At 40.2% G+C, this 22,797-nt stretch overlaps 1 protein-coding gene across 1 annotated transcript in view; it reads right to left on the reverse strand.

Annotated features, from left to right (window-relative positions):
- diaph2 (diaphanous-related formin 2) overlaps window positions 1–22,797 on the reverse strand; it is an 824,520-nt gene that overhangs the window by 258,531 nt on the left and 543,192 nt on the right. Inside the window, exon 24 of the mRNA XM_084041781.1 lies at window positions 1,943–2,072. Coding sequence (XP_083897907.1) covers window positions 1,943–2,072 — 130 coding nt within the window. The remainder of the gene's footprint in view (window positions 1–1,942; window positions 2,073–22,797) is intronic.

A 22,797-nucleotide genomic window follows, 5' to 3' on the forward strand; every position in this document is an offset into this window, starting at 1 on the left:
TGGGGGGATTCTAAAAGTTAGGAAAAAAAAAACGTAAGTTTCTATATCAGTGGTTCTCAAACTTTTTCATGTCAAGGACCCCCACACTTATATGTATTTGGCGGCGGACCCCCATCTCAAAATATGTTGTTTCAGGGACCCCCAGAAGCAAAGATTTGAGTTAAAAATGTTCGCTTTAAAAATACTATATAAGTATTCAAAGATTTGCACACATTTTCAAGATTTTTCAAAAATAGTGTAAAAAAAAAGTGTAAAATAATGCTTTTTTAGCTCAAGTCAAAAAGTGACACAGATGCGTTCCAGGTCTTAACGGTTTAACAGAGCTTATGCCACAGAGGAGGAATTCTCTTTCTATTCTATCCTGGATGCGAGTGGGGGAACAAGGTTGAAAAAAAAAGATCTATCGACAGAGAAACAAGCTGATGACATCTTAATTGTAATCAGCAGCACGTTGATTGAAATTGCAAGCCGCAAAACCACGCCTGGGCCTTGCCGAGGGGATTTGAATTGGTAGTCGACGGGAACAAAATACAGAAAAAGCCAAAGAGAGAGCGCGCTGGGGAATGAACCACCGGGGTAGACATGCCAGTTAGCAGACGAGACGATTGCTACAGTAGAATAAATTGCATGTTTAACAAACTTTCTCTCCCCTATCCGCAACAGTATATGCTTTCAAGTGCCGTGACTGTGGGCTTGAGATAAAATCTGCTTAGCTAAAAAACGTACTTTGTGGCAAACCAGTCACACTAGGTTGTAATTATGTTATAATGACTTAGTCTGTGTATACAGTAGGGCCCGTGGCACTAATCCCCAGGTATTTACCAGGATTGTAGATGGTAATCACATAGTTACTATGGATATAGTAAGTACGGAGTTACTACCTACTGTATAGTTAAGTGCATGGTTAAGTACAGTATATATTTGTGTCCGGGTAGCTCAGCCGGTAGAGCACTCACTCTGCCTTTCGACCACAAGGGTTCATGGGTTCGATCACGGGCACCACCAACTCAACGTATGAGTAGCAGTGTTGATTTCGTCCACTAAAACTATGACGAAAAAATGTTAGTCGACTACCTTTTTTCACTGAGGAAAACTAGATAAAAACTAAATAAAAAACAAGCTTTGATGACTAAAACTAAGACTAAATATACTGACAATTTCGTCGACAAATAAAAACGAGACTATAATGAGATCCAGTAGAACTAGACAAGTCGTTTTATATTTGGTGTCGGGTGTTGTGCTCTGAAAATAGCAGATCCACAAGCTCACAGAGCGACGCGTTGTGAGCTTTGTAGATCTGCGATTTTCAGCATGCAACCAAGTGTAAAATCAGCTATTACGACGCCATCAAGGCACCGCCGAAATACATTTTAGTCGACTAAATAAACTGTAGATTTAGTCAACTAAAATCGTATGATATTCAGTCGACTAAAACTAGACTAACGGTAAAACATTTCAGATTACTAAAATATGACTAAAACTAAATGGAATTTGATTCAAAAGACTATGACTAAAAGTAAATCAAAATTTGCTGTCAAAATCAACACTGATGAGCAGCACGGCTTGGGTGCGGCAAGTCGTGCGGTAAGTACTGGGAGTTGATGGTTGGTGTTGCGCTTCATGCCCAGCAATCCATCTCCCAGGGGGGTCTAGCTCATGGCACAACAGGGATAGACGCTAGATACTGACAATAAGCCTCTCCGACGTACTTACTTAAGTACATGGAAATACCTTTCATCCGTTGAAGCAGTGCAACCCTACAGTAATAACCAGGGCTAATAACAAGCCTACATTCGCACAAACGTGTGCTCAAACCTCCAAAAACAAAAATAATCAAATCACCATAACAAACCATTGAATTTGCTTTCTATATGTTTCATGGACTTCAGGTATACAGTAGCATATTATGCTTAGTTACTCAGTGACTGTTAGATAGACGTACCTCTACTAGCAAGGTCCACGTGTTCCAATTCTTCTGGGAACCGCAGAATCTCCGGGAACTTCTCCTCCGACTTGTCGGCCAGGAAATTCAGAAGTGTCGTATTGTGATCGATGGATTTAGTGTCTCGAAGCTGCAAAGGAAATGAAGGCATAAAGCATAAATCTCAACATCGTTTAAAACCCATTAAGACATGAGGCCGATTCTACTAAATGTCTTCTAAATGCTAACAGTTTACCGAAAAACATATGTTTCTATGTCAGTGGTTCTCAAACGTTTTCATGTCAAGGACCACCCCCAAAATGATATGTATTTGGCAACCGACCCCCATCTCAAAATATTTTGTTCCAGGGACCCCCCAGAAGCAAAGATTTGAGTTAATAATATAATCGCTTTAAAATAATATAAATTCAAAGATTTGCAGTACGTGTGCAGCACGAGCTTGTATATCTGCTAGTTTTGAATAGGCAAATATAATATAATGTATAAAATAATGCTTTTTAGCTCAAAACTTTTAAATGAACCAGATGCTTTGCTGGTTTTAATGGGTTAAGAGTGGAGTCAATTTAAGCGTGGAGTCAATTTAAAAACATGACTTCAATGATATGTGTTTCAATATCCCAATCAATTCAGCCCACTGTACACTGTTGTACAGAATGTCATTTTTTTCTTCTGTTTTTGCCAGTATGCAGTTGTTGTCTTCAGTTGACATTTTGCTAAGACACATCTCATGACCACAGGAATTCTCGTTAACCGTTACAGTAGCTAAAAAATGTGAATACATAATAGGGGTTCTCAACCTTTTCAGGCCGCGACCCCCAAAATAATGATATTACTTCCCGCGACCCCCCGCGTGCACGCGTGCGGTCCCGTTCGCGCGCGCGAAGCTTATTTATTTATAATAGGTTATTCGATAATTGTTTATTATCAAAACATTTTTGCAAAAAGTGGGTAAATTGAGTAAATTAACTGATAAAACATGAACTAATGATAACATAAAAAAAATATTTTGTTAAAAAAAAAAAAAAAAAAACTTTTTTTAATTTTATTTTTTTCAAATTCACCCAAAAATCTGGCGACCCCCCCAAATTATTTGGCAACCCCCTGGGGGTCGCGACCCCCAGGCTGAGAACCACATTCACCTGCTGCTCTCTTTAGAGTGCAAAACATATGAAATAGTAAAAACTGCAATTATCTTAATCACAAAGAAAATAGCTTTCATCTTATTAAACCACAACAATGAAATGTAAGTCATTATAATGTATCTCCTTTTACCAAACATGAAATGTACCCTTTTTAGTCCACGCACTGTTATTATGAATTACTGATTTAAACCCATATTTCAGTGGCGTCGTTAGGGGTGGGCTTCGGTGGCTATAGCCACCAATGTTTTATCCAAATAAAAAAACAATAAAAAAATTAAAAGTTTTTTTTTTTTTTTTTTATTATTATATATCTATCACCCTAACCTAACCCTACCCCTAACCCTAGAACCGAAATAAAGTAACAAAAAACGGGGGGGAAAGCACCCAAATCCGCGGGGAAAAACGCGCGCGCGGGAGGAGGGGCACATGCACGAGCGTGCATCCGTTGCCTGCGGGGCTAAGCCCCCGACCTAGTAGAGACCTAGCGACGCGTCTGCCATATTTATTTATATAATTAATTATATATTGACGTTACTGAGGCTTCTCAATGGGTCTAAAATAGATCAGTAGAATGACGTGCAAAATAATCTATTAACTTGTTGACTGAATCCACAATGGACAGAAAGTAACAAGACATGCAAACAACACAATGCAGCAACAATAAACTATACCTTGTTCCCTTAGCCTGGTGCTTAAACAAAATAAACCTTTCGGTTGGAACATAGACATGCTCCTCTGACGTTGTTTTCATTCATACTGACGTCTTTGCAAAGACCATAGAGGTATAATATAACTAGAGGGCGGATTGCCCCGCCCCCAGCTATCATTTCAATGAATGTGCTCACTGGCGTTTTGAAGCACCCGGAAGCCTGCCGGAAGTAGAATTATTGAGTCGTTTTTGGACACACCGTAGATTTATGAGCATGCGCAGTAGTGTCCTTTTTGCGTTCTACGGCAGCCCGTGTGTCAAGGATTGAACGCGAGATATTTATGAAATTCACTGGAGATGCCTATGTATATGTAAATGCATATGTATTTATGTATAATATGTTTACATATTTATATCTCTATATATAAATATATATCAGTATGTTTTGCTCGCGCATGTATTTCTCCCCGCCTGCAGTTCCAGCTTTGGCCACTGGGGTGGCGGCTTCAATATTTCTCAGCGGTTCTGGGGGCTTGGCAAAGACGCGCAAAAAGTACACAGTGCAGTGACATCCTTCCTGTTTCATGCAATTTCAAAATAAAAGCCTTTACTATAACAGACTAATAAAAACGAACTCAAATACAATTCTTTCAAGCAAAACAATGTAAAGGTGTCAGTTGAGTCATAAACAATAAAACATTATGTGTCCAATGTAAACAATAAAAGGACCCAAATAAAGTGATAAACTATAAAACTTGGCAAAGGTCCACAGTAATGTATATCTTTGAAAGTCCAAAGGTTTGGCAAGTTTAGGGTGACAATAGCGCCGCCTGCTGGCCAGGAGGTGCATCTGGTGGGCTTTTCTTATAGAAAATAACAGTACATTTTTAAGACACCTTTTTATGCAAGGCAGTGCTTAAGTGGTTCGTTACAGGGACCCCCTACTCTAATTGTATAAAATTGTGTTTCAGATGAGATATGTTTTTTTTTTTAACTTAGTCTTCTCTTTTTTCCCTCTACACCTATAGCCTCTTTGCCAAAAATAGCCGATCTACAAGCTCTCAACGCCTCGCAGCGCGAGGCGTTGAGAGCTTGTAGATCTGCTATGTTTGGCTAAAGTTCTCCTCAGAAAAGGGATGCTAGGGTTCAAGTGGTTAATGTAAAAAAAAATAATCATATCACACAAAGATTTGGCGGACCCCCTGTAGTAGCTCTGAGGACCCCCTAGGGGTCCCGGACCCCCTGTTGAGGACCCCCGGTGTAGGCCTACAGTATGTCTATAAGCGTTACGTTTCAGGAAATGGAAAAAAAAATAACCTGGATGGATGCAATATAGTTATTATTTAGTCACAAGGTACAGTTACATTCACCAACATGCATCAACCTGCTGATCAAGATTAGTTAGGGGGTTCAGTGTCATGCTAAAGGGCTCTTTGACACAGACCAGAGGTGATTGAAACGTGATCCTTCTCATTCCCAAGCAGCCATTCTACCTTCTGAGCCACTATACCAGTGGTTCTCAACCAGTGGTCCGGTTACACAGTGGTTACACTCCTTTACTCCAAAAGGAGTAAAGGAGTGTAAAACCCTACTCACTTTCAAAAATGCCCTAAAGATACACCTTCAGGAGGCTGCAATTCAAAAATGGCCCCTGTCCAAGTCCTAACCTACCCCATGTCCTAACCTAACCTACCCCCCCCCCCCCTCTCTCTTTCTTTTTTGTACATATTTTTCACCCTTCATACCAGTAACCTGTAAACTGATTGTATGACATTCTGTATAGTAGTGTGTATATCTGTCTGTCTCTTATATGTCATCATGATTTGTGTGCGTGGGGATCTCATCTTAAACAAGCTACGTGCTTAACTGAGCTATCCAGTTTAGACCTTGTATTGCGAATTTGTACTTCCATGTACTGTTATGTACTGTCATGTACTGTTCTCATGTCTTACTAAATAAAGTACATCAATCAATCAATCAATCAATCAATCAGTCCTTGAGGAGGTTCCAGGTGGTCCCCATCAGCTAAATGATGGAAGTGTTGGTAACCAAATGGACCCTTATAGAGCTTTAACTCTTGGACCTTACGGGTGCATTTGGTTTCATTTTGCGCTCTCAATAGTTAAATTACTTTTGAACCCATAAAGACCTGGAACGCATCTGTGTCACTTTAGATTTCTTTGGCTATTCAAAAATAGCAGATATACAAGCTCATAGCGCGGCACCGAGTGCCGCGCTATGAGCTTGTAGATCTGCTATTTTTGAAAAATCTTGGGGAAAAAATGTTCAGATTTTTTTCCAAAAACTGTTAAGATTTAAGGTTGTTACACACCGGGGCGATTTTTTTTTGTTTTTTTTTAAACCTTATGAAGTCAATGGCTCCGTACATGGAGTGAAAAAGCGAAAAAGCAAAGCGAAAAAGCGTCTTTTAATTATTCGGAACGAGTCCGAATTTTGCGTATATTCGCTATATTCGCCGGTTTCGCCCGGTGTGTAAGGACCTTTAGATTTGTTTTAAGAATCGCCTCAGGTCTTAATGGGTATCTGCATTACTTAATTAAATAATTGTTATTTTGATCAACGTTTTTCCTGTAGTGTTATCTCTCCTATATGATGCCACATCAACACAGCATGGAATTATGCCACAATGGTATCCAACGATAACAAAATATTCTTTGGTCTGAGAGGCTTAAATCTCATCAAATGGTGGTCCGTGTGGCTCAAAAGCCGAATAAATAATGGACCTTGATATGAAAAGGGTTGAAAACCCACTGCACTCTATCACTCCTGCCATGGGTACGGGAGGAGGAGGGAGAGGCGACGGGGCCAAGCAATGGCTTCCATGTCCCCCAAGCTAAGCTTATAGCAGGACACGGGCAAATCCACCGTTTAGTGCAGCAACAGCAGATGTGATCTCATTCAAACCCTCCTTCTTCCTTTTGAACAGACATGCCAAAAACTTCTCCACTTACTGGCAGTCTTCCTGCAACACATGTATTGTGATTGAGGTTTTATTGCTACACTGAGGTTACAGTGTTTTGACTGGCTGTGGTGTGGTGTGGTGGGGGGAGAGAGCTGGCAGTTTACCCAGGAAAATGCTAAACTGCTTGGAGCACATCCATCTCTTTCCAAAACAATATCACATCACAGCACTATCCCAGATAAAGCCCTTTGAATTTACGTCTTTATGTGTATAAATCACTTGTCGTTTTCGACGATGGAGCGGGCGCTTAGTGTCGGTATTTAATTTAGTTGAATTTGAATCTTTCGTACTTGACCCGTGTTCGTTTTGTTCTAACTGAGTGCCAGTGCTTTTGACGCACTAAGTGTACAGTATAGTTCAACATTGATTCTGTCGCGCCTGGTCAGGACACGGGTTTTTTTAACATAATAATGTTGTTTGTGGTGCTGGGGTGGGTGCAGCGGTAAAGTTCCTGTCCACCACTGCGGAGTGCAGGGGTTAGAATTAACCCATTCAATCTGGGAACGCAGTGTCATTTTAGATTTAAGTTATAACCATTATTTTATACGTTGGCTATTCAAAAATAGCAGATATACTGTACAAGCTCATAGCACAGTGCTCGGAAATATATATATATACATTTTTTTAAAGCAAACATTTGTAACTAAAATGTTTGCTTCAGGAGGGTCCCTGGAACTAAATACTGTACAAAACAGAAACTCGCGTCTCCATATTCTAACTTTTTGTGTTTTTTTCGTAAATTGATACCCTAATTGATCATACTACAGCAGGGGTCTTCAACGTTTTCAGCCCAAGGACCCCCTAGCTGAGAGAGACATGAAGCAGGGCTCCCCTCTATATTGTATAAAATTGTGTTTCAGATTAAACCTTTTTTGTTTACTTGGTCTGCTCTTTTTTCCCCCTACACCTATACCTCTTTGCCAAAAATAGCCGATCTACAAGCTCACAACGCCTGTGAGCTTGTAGATCTGCTATTTTTGGCTAAATTTCTCCTCAGAAAAAGGGATTCTAGGGTTCAAGTGGTTAATGTAAAAAAACCTAAATCATATCACACAAACATTTGGCGGACCCCCTACAGTAGCTCTGAGGACCCCCTAGGGGTACCGGACCCCCTGTTGAAGACCCCTGTACTACAGTGTCACACAAAAGCATCAAAAGTAGCAGATCTACAAGCTCGAAACGCGGCGCGAACGCGTTTCGAGCTTGTAGATCTGCTACTTTTGATGTTTTTGAATTTGAACCCTGAATAATAACACTTTGGGACATATGGGGTTTCCACACGACAGAGACGGAATCAATTGTATGGGGATAATGACTATATTGGGAGAAAAAGGGGGGGAGAGGGGGATAAATGGCTACTCTAAAGGATAATGTTTTGTAAATGGAAGGAAGTTGATCACAGCATCACAAAACACTGTATTAACCCAATGAGCCACTATGAATCTTGAGTTAAGCCTCATATACATACTGTCACATTGGCGGTTTGTTTGGCTTGTGCCGGTATAAATAAATGACTGTCTGAATCAGTTATTTTCGGTGAGCGCGGCGACGCGGTGGCCCTGGCATCGTTTCCTGCTCATCAACTGATTCGTCTTTTGTTTTCAAGTCTATTGATTGGGAGTCAGTCTTGCTGATGCAAACCCCCCCCCCCCCACCCCCCACCCCCTCACCCACCCCCAGTGGTGTGATCCTGTTGTAATGATCAAGGATTACTGACAATGATATGCATGGTGAGGGAGGGGAATCGTATATCATCTGGTGCTATGCAAACATTGGCAACCATATTAATCTGAGCACATTTTGTGGGCAGATAATTGCCTATTCAAATGGATCCCAGTGATCAATACAGCCTTTTAGCCCCTCAAGGAACCTTTGTATCTTTTTTTTTAAATGTTTTTTTTCCCCCCCAAAGTGGAGGAAGTCTTCCCCAGGATTAAACAGTGATTATTCTTCAGGTACAGATGATTTGCGGGAGACCTCCATCGGAAAACCACTGAAATTGATTAATCCATTAACAAGGCATAGCTCAGCAATTGCTCCATGCATGTATTTATGTATTAATCAAAGATAGCAATCGCTCTCCCGAGGAACAAAAGGGCTCTGGTGTATTTAACCATCCCGACAGAAACGGTAGACGAGCACTACAGGTATTATTGTGTGAATTATTATTGGAACAATATTGTCGTCTATGACACCGATCACATCAGTCACTTCCTACGTATCCCTGGGAGGCTGTTTAGAACGGTGGTTCTCAAAGTTTTTCATGTCAAGGGCCCCCAAATTGACACTTATTAGCCCGCGGACCCCCATTTGAGAAGATATGCCAAGGACCCCCATAAGAGAAGTTTTTTACGGCTCTAGCAGTGATTTTTTTAAACCATTTTATTTAAGGACCCCCAGTTTGACATGCATGTTAGGCTACGGACCCCATTTACTGGCATTTCTATCTCTAGGACCCCAATTTCTATTGTAAAATCTATGTTTATTTAACTCTGAGATTGTACAAATGGAACCAAATGGACCCGTTAGGGTCCATTTGGTTCCATTTGTACACTCTCAGAGTTACAGACCCATAATGGTCCATTTGGTTCCTAATTATCTATCATTTTGCTGGGGACCCCCTGGAACTCCCTCAAGGACCCCTGGGGGTCCCCGGACCCCACTTTGAGAACCACTGGTTTAGAACTCAAAATCACCGCCATATGAGTGTTGTGCAAAAGTAGTGAAACAGACAATCTTACAAGGTCACAAGCTGCTATTTTCACAGTGTTATCAAATAAATCGAAAATCTCTGCATAATACATGTGTAAGTACAGTACATGCCCAAAGTAGGGAGGTCAGGTTGAAAGTGGTTAAGTCTGTCTGTGGAGTTTATACTGTAAATATTGAATCAATGAAAAAGTATTAACAAGAGCTTATGACTAAATAATAAATCACTGGAACACAGGTTACTTTCCCCCCCCTTTTTTACATTTCATGGTTTTGGACATACAGTACTACAAGATTTCCACCTGACAGCAACAGTGTAATGTATCTGGATCTCATCTCCCACGTAAGCCACTCATGTTCATGAAAACAACACCTGCTCAACAGTTTGGGCACAGTGACGGGGGGGGAGGTATCTGCAATAATGCCCTTTAAACACAACTATGAGATTATGTACCAGATGTAAATATGATATGAAAAACATCTACGAGAACATTATGTGTAGAAAAACATATCATTCTAGGTGCATTATTTCATAACAAATGGATTTTCATCTCCTCCCTTCCTATTGCAGTGTCAGTGTCTTATTGCTTTATCTACATGTAAAGTCTGCTGATAAGTTATCGGCGCCGGTGTGAGTGATATTTTTTTGTGTTAGAAAGTAAATAAATGGTTGTTTAAAAAGTTAAAGCTCTATATTTAGAGTGTTTGTTCAGAAACAGAGGTCCCCCATCTCTCCAGCTGTTTAGTAAACAGAAAATACATCATCAATTTGATCCATTCAGGAGAGAACTCACTTCCAATTTCATTTGTTTATCCATTTCGCTGTATGTGTTCTGTCTCCTGATTGGATAAACCTGTTACCCCTACCGTAAAATGTATTTTCTGTTGACTAAAGAGCTGGAGAGATGGTGAGACCCAGGTTACTGAACAAACACTCTATAGTCTCTATAGCTATGTTTAATATCATAATATAGAGCTATTTAACCACTTTAACCCCATATGGGTACCCGGAGTCCCTCAGGGCTCAATACTAGTGTCTTTATTTTGTTTTCTGTTATTGTGGGGCGTTGCGTCGCGTTGTGAGCTTGTCGATTGGCTATTTTCAGCCAAAGCTTTCCCCACAATACGGATACTGGGGTTTAAGTGGTTAACCCTTATTTTAACCCCCCCCCCCAAAAAAAAACACTTACATGAACTTAAAGGACAACTTTGTTTTTTTACAACCAATGTTTATGTTTTAGATTGTAATTAAAGTAAATAAAAGATGAGTGTTAAAAAAAAATTTTTTACTGCTTTCTATAGTTTTAGCAATTTTCACAATCTTTTTTACAGTGTTTTCACAGTGGGCGGGGGCATTCTGTCCGGTGGCTAAATATGTATTTTTTTAACACAATAACCCGGCGTTTTCTTTATTATTATTTACAGTAGCTCTTCTAGCCCCCAATAACTCACATTGTGTAAAAAAGGCATATTTAGCCACCGGACAGAATGCCCCCGCCCACTGTAAAAAATATCGCAAAAAATGCTAAAACTATAGAAAGCAGTAAATGAAAAAAAAATTACACTCATCATTTATTTACTTTAATTACAAGCTAAAATATAAACCTTGGTTGTAAAAAAACAAAGTTGTCCTTTAAATGTGTGATCATGAACGATCTAGTGCAGGCTGTCAATTAAGCCCGCTCTGGCGGGAGAGAGAGAGCTCCACACAGATCTTATATCGATCGCAACTTGTTTTTTTCTTTTGTTTGCATTACTCCCACACTAACCAACCAGTCTGATGAATTGGTTAAACGAGCATAAATGAGCAACGGGCTTGACCTCAGCAGTTTGTAGTAGTGTGATGATGTTGCTGCTGGCCGGCCGCATAGTCACTTTAGTGCTAATAATTCACGCTTATCTACTTAGCGGAGGAGAGGCGTTCTGGTGTGAAAAGTTCAAAGAGATGGAGTCCATGCAGAATTAAATTGCACAGCACACATCACGTTAGATTGCAGCAGAAGCGATGGTGCATGACACATCATCCACTCTACTGTACTGTACTGTCTGCCTGAGAGACAGCTGTTATTATATCATTAACCCGTTCAATCCCGCGAACGCATACCCTGTCATTTTAGATTTTTTTTTTTTGCTATAAACCATTATTTTATACTTTGGCTATTCAAAAATAGCAGATCTACAAGCTCGTAGCGCGGCACCGAGTGCCGCGCTACGAGCTCGTAGATCTGCTATTTTTGAAAAATCTTGAAAATGTGTGCAAATCTTTGAATAATATATATTTTAAAGCAAACATTTGTAAAATATTTTGTTGGGACCCCCCAGAAGCAAAGATTAGAGTTACAAATGTTCGCTTTAAAAAAAAATATATATATTCAAAGATTTGCACACATTTTCATGATTTTTCAAAAAAATGGCAGATCTATATGTGCCATTTTTGAATAGCCAAAGAAATCTAAAATGACAAGAGATGCGTTCCCGGTTTTAACGGGATAATGGATATGTAACCAGTTCTGACACCGCATTTGCACTTGTATCCCTCTCTCCCCCGTATAAAAGAACACGAGACCACGGCACGTTCGCCCGCTCGCTCACAGAAACACTCATATCTGCTCACATACTGTATTATATTGCTCTCACAGAGCAATGATACAGCTAGACGGCCGACACACTCATCAAAAATGTCTCTGTGGTCAAGAGAGAATGACAGCCAGACAAATGAAAATGGGCTTTATCGCCATTTACGTGTCTTTTCTGCAGCTACAGTACGTATGCTTACACACAGCATCAACTAGGCAATTCTCTCTCCCCTGAATGTCAGTGTGTCAAATCCAGCATGCCATTGGTATTCCTGCAAGCCGTTCTGAATCAGGACTGAAGTGTCCGTGTGTGTGTAGAGAGAGCCTGGGTAAAGCCTCAGGGGGCTGATTGGGCCATTATTGACGGACAAGGAAAAAATGTCTTGCTTTCGCACTTTGGTCAATCAACTAAATGGCCCCCTGAGTGGGGGGTCCAGGCTAACCTAATGGGCTCATCAGAGTGGAGAGAGGAGAACAGTGATGGGAGGTGGGGATGGGGGGGGGGGGGGGGGGGTAGTGAAAGGGCACAGCGTGACCCCCTTTCCACCCCCCCCCCCCTCTAAACCCTCGCTGTTCTGTCTCGTCCCCTGCCTGTCAAGGACATGCAGGCAAGATCTCCCGGGTGCCGTTTTTGGTCAAGTGCAACCCGAGCGCACGGTGGCTCAGTGTTTTACTGGAACGGTCATAAAAACATGTGCAATAGGGTACGACCTCGTCAGAGGACGGGGTGAGGCAGAGGTAAACGGAAGACGCGCTATAGCCTATTTTTTCATACCGTGATGGGCAGACTGCAGTGGTGGAAAGTAACTAAGTACATTTACTTAAGTACTGTACTTAAGTACAATTTTGAGGTATGTGTTCTTTACTTGAGCATTTCCAATTTCCAATACTTTTACTTTTACTCCACTACATCTCAGAGGCAAATATTGTACTTTTACTCCACTACAATTATTTGAGAACTTTAGTTACTAGTTACTTTGCAGATATAAATTATGATATTATGAAACATACATTAACCACTTTAGCCCTATTTTATACATAGGCTATTTGAAAATAGCCGATCTACAAGCTCACAACGCGTCGCATCGCGACGCGTTGTGAGCTTGTAGATCTGCTATTCTCAAATATTTAGTACTTTTACTTTTGGTACTTTAAGTACATTTTGATGCCAATACTTTTGTACTTTTATTCAAGTAAATTTTGAATTCTGGACTTTTACTTGTAACAGAGTATTTTTATATTGCAGTATTGGTACTTTTACTTAAGTAAATAATTTGAGCACTTTTTCCACCACTGGCAGACTGTCTCCCTGTGATGTTTCAAACGCCGTGGCGTCATTTACAACAGAGTCAGTCATTTGTATGACTGTATCGGAAAAAATAACTTTTACAGATGGGAAGCATAGTAAGAGAATAGAGGACAATTGTTCACATTTGTAATTTAACGCATTGATTGAATGGGGAAAACCAGCTGCCATGTAATGAGCATGAGCAAAAAAAAAAAGAAGTGCGGAATGCCATTTCCCTTGTGTTTTATCACTGGCTTACTGGGGCAGAAACTCTTCCACAGGCAGTATTTAACAGCCAGAGACCACATGGCAATGATTTGTGCTTAACTTGGAACAGAGCTGTGCGTCTCGGTTCTAATAAGCAATTTAAGCAGGTTGACTCTGTAACTGGGGGATCACCTATATACCCATGCAGCAGCCAGGTGACCTTGCGTTCCTTGAGAGGAAGATTATGTAAAATTAACACTTTGGCAAAAAAACATCTGGAAGTTTCCATAGGCAATACACCTAGACATGATGGTAATAATAACGGTAATAATAGCGGCCGCTATTATCATAACTACCATTCATGGTCATAGCACATGTGGTGTAGTTGGAAATTATGTGACCTGACATTGCCATATAGTCCGGTGGTTCAGAGTCGCACTGGTGTGCCATGAGATCAGTGGTGGAAAAACATGTTTTACTTAAGTAAAAGTATCAATGCTGCAATGCAGAAGTACTCTGTTACAAGTAAAAGTCCGGAATTCAAAATTTACTTGAGTAAAAGTACAAAAGTGTTGGTATCAAAATGTACTTAAAGGACCAAAAGTAGAAAGTACTCATTATGCAGAATGTCTGCAAATGTCTAAAAAAAATCTTTTTTAGACAGACCTGAAAATGCATTTTTTTCCTCCCTTTTCTGCCCTTAAAATGCACTGTTTTGCCCCTGAAAAGAAGTTGTCACTACACACCCCCGTTTTTCCCTTCAACAGACATCCATATACATGAGAACAAAAGAATGTGTGTTGAATAAGGTGTCAGACTCATTATGAGGCGAAAGGTGATTTGACCAGTTGCTCAAATTAATTAGCATCATAAAAGCAGTGATCATCAAAATAATTCAGCATTTTAAATGCCCTTCTTTGTCCCTCTTATTGCCCTGGGAATCCCCTGAAAATGTACTGTCTTGGCGATGGCAGGACATGTGAAGTTTTGAAGTGGCACATCTGTAGTTACTTTACACAACTGGATTTTGAATTCACCATCGGTGTGCTTTGGGCACAAAAAGTTTGAAAACCGCTGCCATAGTGTGTGTCAATTGAACAACAACCACCTGATGTTCCTGCAGTTTGCTGGGAAAGCCTTGGGCTGTCTGCTTTGGATTCACCCTCTTTTAAAAAAAAAAAAAACCCTTCTTGAAAGAAAAGTCAGTTTTATAAAGAAGACATCTGACATCTTTCTGGAAAGGTAGGCTCTAAAGAATGTACACACACAAAGTTTATGGCAGCTTCAGAAAGAAAAAAAAAAGTACAAAAACAATAGTGAGATGGGGGAAAAAAGAGCTTAGTGCTTTCTCAGAGCAGCTTTTCAAAGCCACGGAACGGAGAATGGACTTTAAATTAGACATTAACCCATGAAGACCGGGAACACATCTGTGTCATTTTAAGATTTCTTTGGGCATTCAAAAATAGCAGATCTGAAAGCTCCTATGAGCTTGTAGATCTGCTATTTTTTTGGGAAAAATCATGGAAACTGAATATATGTTTTAAGACGAACATTTTTAACTCCGATCTGTGCTTCTGGGGGGGGGACCCTGGAACAACATGTTTTGAGATGGGGGTCCGCGGCCAAATACATATAATTTTGGGTGGTCCTTGACATGGAAAAGTTTGAGAACCACTCATATAGCGACATACATTTTTCAGAAAACTGTTAGGATTCAGTAGACATTTGTAGAATTCCCTCCAAAGATTTGAGTTACAAATGTTTGCTTTAAAAATATATAGTCAAAGATTTGCACACATTTTTCAAAAATAGCAGATCTACAAGCTCTTAGCGCGGCACTCGGTGCCGCGCTAAGAGCTTGTAGATCTGCTATTTTTTGTAGATCTGCTATTTTTTTCGCCAAAGAAATAAAAAAAAAAACGACACAGATTCTTATCCCGGTCTAAATGGGTTAAGTTCATTAAAACATAATCTTCTTCCTCCTTCAGGAACCGCGGTGTATACATCATTCATCTTAATACTGTAGCCTCAGCCTAACAGTGGTACGGGGGCTGTAGAGGGGGGGGGAGGAGGGGTTTGCATTGTGTTTTTTTTCCATCTCTTTGTTTTCATTATGTGTGGATATACAGTGAACCTCGATGTAGATCAATAATGACGGTACAGTAGGTAACCAGCTGACAGGGTATTTTTTCCCCCCATCCCCAGCACTGTTAATGCATGATATTAGCACCTAAATAAAAGACCCTGCTGGGGAGAAAGCTTCTCCCCACGGTGTTAGTAATTCACGATAATAACACCATCACATTGGAACTCCCCCCCCATTGGAACTCGAAGATAACTCGCACTGCTGCTTACAATTGTGGGTGAATCTTTTTTTTTTTGCTGACATTCATGGTCTCTCGTGTATTATCGCTGAAATAAAATATTTGCAGTAATATCTGTAGAATTACTAATTAATTTATTAGTATTTATTTATAAATAAATAAAAAAACGCTTGTCAGATTTGGTCTGGCACCCATCTCAGCTGTGATTGGATTTCACTCCCTCCGTAGTAGTGAGGGACCAATCAGGGCCCAGTATGCAAATATGGGGCAGGTTTATCACCAGAGGCTTTTTTTTTTTAATTCGCCCCTTGGAAATGCAGGTTCCACACAGAGATTCCAGACTAATATCTACGCAGTGATACTAGCCTGGCCATGCCAGGCTAGGGGGGGGGGGGGTCGTCCTTGTGAAGTACTTTGTAATTGATGCCGTTCCCAATCACCGTGCACGTCATTTCATGACAATGCTGCATTTTATGTCACAGTATTTATGACGTTAACCTGACTTAAGCCCTATTTTATACAGTACATTGTTGTACAACAGCGTTACGCAAAAGTAGCATGTAGAGCTGTGGTTCTCAAACTTTTTCATGTCAAGGACCCCCAAATTGACCCTTATTAGCCCGCGGACCCCCATTTGAAAAGATATGCCTCAGGGACCCCCATAAGAGAAGATTTTTATGTCTCTAGCGGTGATTCTCAACCATTTTAATTTCAAGGACCCCCAGTTTGACAAGCATTAGGCTACGGACCCCCATTTAATTACATTTCTATCTCTGGGACCCCAATTTATATCCTAAAATCAATGATAATTTAACTCTGAGAGTGTACAAATGGAACCAAATGGACCCGTTAGGGTCCATTTGGTTCCATTTGTAAACTCTCAGAGTTACAGACCCATAAGGGTCCATTTGGTTCCTTACTAACCATCATTTAGCTGGGGACCCCCTGGAACTCCCTCAAGGACCCCTGGGGGTCCCCGGACCCCACTTTGAGAACCAAGGTTATAGAGAGACGATTTTAGCTATTTCGGAACATTTTGGATTTTTTTTTTGTTACATGTTCTTGCCCAAATTAGGGACAGCTGATTGAAAGTGGTTGTAATAGTCACTTGTGACAGAAGAGAAACAACAAAACAGGTGTAATTAAAAAGGATCTATACCAGCCTCCCCCCCCTCCCCCCCTGGGGCCACCCACCCGTCCTTTCCCCTTTTTGAGTGGCACGGCACAGGAGAACCTGTCCACACAGTCTGGATGAGCTCAATGGGTCGCATTCGTCACCCTCTCTCTCCCCAAAACAAATGGGGCTTTACGCTGTCACTGAAGTCTCCAGATTACCACGCCGTCTGTTGCTGCTAGCTGCTGTCTGCAGTCCAGGCTCACTGCCACCAGGCTCTCAACTTTCACAAAGTGACAATATACCACTCAGCCCCCATTGTCATGATTCCCAGAGCCTCATCATGTGGTGCCACTCAAGTGTGACCCCCCCCCCCACCTCTCTCTCTCTCTCTCTCTTTTTCTTTCTCTCTCGTTCTCTCTCTCTCCCTCCCTCCACAAATTATACAGTCCCTGGGAAGGATCGGCGCTGATCCCTTGTTGGGAACCGTCGCTCCTTAAACCATTAAGACCGGGAACGCATCTGTGTGTCATTTTTTAATTTCTTTGGCTATTCAAAAATAGCAGATCTACAAGCTACAAGTAGATCTGCTATTTCTTTTTTTTTTAATCGTGGAACATTTGTGCAAATCTTTGAATATATGTTTTAAAGCGAACATTTTAAAGCTCCTAGGGGGGTCCCTGGAACAACATGTTCATGAGATCGAGGTCTGCGGGCCATATACATATACTTTTGGGTGATCCTTGAGGTGAAAAGGTTTGAGAACCGCTGATTATATAGCAACATAGGTTTGTTTTTTTGATTTTTTTTTTAACTGTTAGGATTTGTAGAATCCCCCAGAAGCAAAGATTTGATTTACAAATGTTCACTTTAAAAAATATATATATTTAAAGATTTGCACACATTTTCACGATATTTCAAAAAAAAATAGCAGATCTACAAGCTCATAGCGCGGCACTCGGTGCCGCGCTATGAGCTTGTAGATCTGCTATTTTTTGAATAGCCCAAAGAAATCTAAAAATGACACGACACAGACGCGTTCCCGGTCTTAACGGGTTAAATTGAGCAATCAAAGGCCGACAATCCCTTCTGTTAGTGTGAGGATTCTATGGTCCCATCACCACTTTTGTTCTTTTATTAGTTAATTTTTTCTTGCCTCTTATTATTGATTTCCCTACACTCGATATTTCTTTGAAAGCCTATTACCATGCACCACCTACAGCTTTGGAAGCTCCACTCTGAATGCTAAGTGTGTGTGTGTGTGTGTGTGTGTGGAAGAGATACATGAGAGATACGTATTAAGTATAATAACTACTGAGGGGGGTTTGAGATAATGTCAGCTACAGGCATTTTTTATGGTGGCGTGTGGGAGAATGAACCAGATCACTGTTTCACAGAATGTGCTTCTACCACAACAACAAAGAAAATGCATCCTAGTCGTCTACTTGAAATGAACATATTTCCAAGAGAGAGTCTAATTACCTCACACCCCCATTCGTAAGCTTATTCGCGGGCAAATCTGTGCTTAAAACCGGCGTTTATTTAGAGCTGCCTCAGGACCACATGTACGCTTACAGTCATAATAGACCCCCAGAGTCTATGATAATGAATGAAGATGGGGAAATGTATCTTTGGATATTTGCAGAAATTGGTGAATATTCAATATTTCTAATTGTAAACAGTGGTGGAAAAAGTGCTACATGTTTTTTTTACTTAAGTAAAAGTATCAATACCGCGATGTAGAAGTACTCTGTTACAAGTCCTGAATTCAAAATTGACTTGAGTAAAAGTACAAAAGTATTGGTATCGAAATGCACTTAAAGTATGAAAAGTAAAAGTACTAAAATGTTTGAAAATAGCAGATCTACAATAGCCTAGGTATAAAATAGGGCTAAAGTGGTTAATGTATGTTTTGTATGTATGTAATAATTTATATCTACAAAGTAACAACAACTAACTAAAGTTTTCAAATTGGAAATACTCCAGTAAAATAAAAAAAATACCTCAAAACTGTACTTAAGAACGGTACTTGAGTAAATGCAAATAGTTACTTTACACCACTGAAAATAAATGAAGATGGGAAAAGGTATCTTTGGATATTTGCAGAAATTGGTAAATATTAAATATTTCTAAATAAATAAATAATGTTCAAATAATACACAAAACATAATCGAAGTATCAAACAACATTGAAACGTAACAGGGAAGAGATGTGTTATTTCCCCAAGTCTCTCAAGTGCGGTGGTGGAAGGTCTATCTTTGTCCCCAGCCCTGTGTCATGTGGTGTCATTTGAATTCAGCTAATCACCTGCCAGCACTCGTAAAGTGTGCGACAAATAAAAATCACTCGCGGCTTCTCGACATGAATATTCATGCGTCAAGTAAACACTCCCTCATCAAACAAATGGCCTCCTAAATGCTTCTGAATGACTATTCAGACAACACTGACTTTCCATGTAGTCGAGTGTCATATACCAATGTTTTAGATTAGGATAAGTTCATCACAATCCAAAAACGTTGACCTATTATATTTGATCTGTCTCTATCACACAGTAAAATCCAGAGCAGTGGCGTGCACAGACATTTTGAGGGGCAGGTGCTCAAGTAAATTATACTTTTTTTTGTTTACTTGGTCTGCTCTTTTTTCCCTCTACACCTATACCTCTTTGCCAAAAATAGCAGATCTACAAGCCCACAACGCCTCGCAGTGCGAGGCGTTGTGGGCTTGTAGATCTGCTATTTTTGGCTAAAGTTCTCCTCAGAAAAGGGATGCTAGGTTTCGAGTGGTTATGGTAAAAAGAAAAATCATATCACATAAAGATTTGGCGGACCCCCTGTAGTAACTCTGAGGACCCCCTAGAGGTCCCGGACCCCCTGTTGAAGACCCCTGCTGTAAACTGGAAAAAAAAAACACGTTTTTTTTTCTTTTTTTCAAAAGGGCACTTCTGGTCAAGAGGGCAAAGGGCAGGTGCTCTAGCACCACCTAGAGTCTATCTGTGCACGTCCCTGACCACAACACTTGTTTAATTCATGGAGAATGCAAACAGATTCATAAAGCCTCGGCGTCACTTCCTTGGGCGGTTCTTCCGCCAAACGTAGGTAGCCTACTTAGGTTTAGACACGCAACCGGCTAGGTCTTGCCCGACGAAGCTTTCAGCCATGCATCCCTATTTTGGGCGTATCCCAAAATTACATCTACAAGCTCACAACATATCATATCATGATGCGTTTTCGCTACTTGTACGCCAGTGTTGATTTCGTCGACTAAAACTATGACGAAAAATGTTGGTCGACTACCTTTTTTCACTGACAAAAACTACATAAAAACTAAATAAAAACTAAGCTATGATGACTAAAACTATGACTAAATACATTGACAATTTCGTCAACAAATAAAAACTAGACTAAAATATTAGTGAGGGACTAGTGGAGAAGAGATCCAGTACAACTAAACGACAAGTCATTTTATGTTTGTTTGCGCTCGGGTGCTGCGCTCTGAAAATGGCAGATCTACAAGCTTGTAGATCTGCTATTTTCAGCATGCAACCAAGTGTAAAATCAGCCATTACGACGCCATCAAGGCACCGCCACAATACATTTTAGTCGACTATAATTAGACAAAAACTAAAACATTTCCGGTGACTAAAACATGAGTAAAACTAAATGGAATTTTATTCAAAAGACTACGACTAAATCAAACTAAAACTAATCTAAATCAAAATTGATGTCAAAATCAACACTGCACGCAACACAGTCATAAGACAAGGTATACAAGAATAGGGCATTCATTCATTAAACAGAAGATAATACTGTATGGAGATACAAGTTTTCGTTCCCGACAGTGACAAAGATGTAATACTCGCGGACCGCAGGTTCAGGTTCTTTCTCGTCAATGATAATCACCTCGCTGTGCTAATCAGCTTGCAATTTTTGTCAGATAATCTTAACGACTCCCTAATCAACACAAACCACAGGGTTTTGCCACTTAGACAGAGCCGGCCCACCGCACTCAATAACTGTCCACAGAGTAGCCCACCCCCCTCCTCCTCCCTCCCCCCCCCCCCCCCCCCCCGCCCCGCACCCCCCCCCCCCCCCCTGCATCAGTCCAGGTTAAAGATTCTGGACACCTCCTTAAATCATTAACGCGGAAGATGAAAAATAGATACAGGGCTATCCATGCCGTGCTCTAGCTGTCAAGCGGTCGCATGCTTTCTCATTGTTTCTGAAATCCAAGGCACTTTATGCACGTGTCACAAATAGTGTCCTGTGGACGCCTGCTGAGGCAGGACCACAACAACATGACTATGACTGATATACAGTGGTGGGAAAAGTACTAAAATTCTTTACTTAAGTAAAAGTACCAATACTGCAATATAAAAATACTCCGTTACAAGTAAATGTCTAGAATTCAAAATGTACTTGAGTAAAAGTACAGAAGTATTGGCATCAAAATGTACTTTGAAAATAGCAGATCTACAAGCTCACAACGCGTCGCATCGCGACGCGTTGTGAGCTTGTAGATCTGCTATTTTCAAATAGCCTAGGTATAAAATAGGGCTAAAGTGGTTAATATATGTTCTATATCATCATAATTTACATCTGCAAAGTAACTAGTAACTAAAGTTTTCAAATAATTGTAGTGGAGTAAAAGTACAATAATTGCCTCTGAGATTTAGTGGAGTAGAAATAAAAGTATTGGAAATTGGAAATACTCAAGTAAAGTACAGTACAAATATCTCAAAATTGTACTTAAGTACAGTACTTAAGTAAATGTACTTAGTTACTTTACACCACTGCTGATATATAGCAATGACTTGGGCACAATGCTGATTTTGACAGCAAAGTTTGATTTTGTTTTAGTCATAGTCTTTTGAATAGAATTCCATTTGGTTTTAGTCATATTTTAGTCATCTGAAATGTTTTAGTTTTTGTCTAGTTTTAGTTGACTAAATATCACGAGATCATAGTCGACAAAATCTACAGTTGATTTCAGTCGACTAAAATGTATTGTGGCGGTGCCTTGATGGCGTCATAATGGCTGATTTTACACTTGGTTGCATGCTGAAAAAACTGCGACGCGTTGTGAGCTTGTAGATCGGCTATTTTCAGAGCGCAACACCCGAGCACAAACAAACATAAAATGACTTGTGTTTTAGTTCTACTGGATCTCTTCTCCACTAGTCCGTCACTAACATTTTAGTCTAGTTTTTATTTGTTGACGAAATTGTCAACATTTTAGTCTAATTTGTATTTGTTGACAAAATTGTCAATACATTTAGTCTAAGTTTTAGTACGTTTTTATTTCGTTTTTATCAGTGAAAAAAGGTAGTCGACGATTTTTTTTTTGTCGACAAAATCAACACTGCTTGGGCACCAAAAGTATAAAAGACCAAAGACTATCTGGAGGCGTACGTTTGAGAAAGAATAGTGTGCACGAGGTGCTATCTACATTGTTTCTGTAATCAAGGCTTTTCATGGACATGTCAGTCTATTTTAACTGTACATGTTTCTGTTTTTTCCTTCTTTAGAAAGGGTTTAGTACATAAAACATAACGTTTAGACTTTTTTTTCGCCCCACCACCACCCATAGCATATTGTTCATCTGAGCTAACAGATGAAAACAGCATTCCACAGAAGCACTTTTGTGCATGTGGTAATGACAGTTTGGGGTATAACAATAAACAAATTAAAATTTGAAATGCATGAAATTAAATTGTGATTACCCAATGTGAGCAGATGATTGATCCTCATCTAATGAAAGTGTTTGTGTGCGTGTGCGTGTGCGTGTGCGTGTGCTAGTGCGTGTGCGTGTGCGTGTGTGTGTGTGTGTGTGTGGGGGGGAACAATGCTTCTGTCTGTCTGCA

Source organism: Gymnoscopelus microlampas, assembly GCF_963454915.1.
Source record: "Gymnoscopelus microlampas genome assembly, chromosome: 18".
NCBI classification, from domain to species: Eukaryota; Metazoa; Chordata; class Actinopteri; order Myctophiformes; family Myctophidae; genus Gymnoscopelus; species Gymnoscopelus microlampas.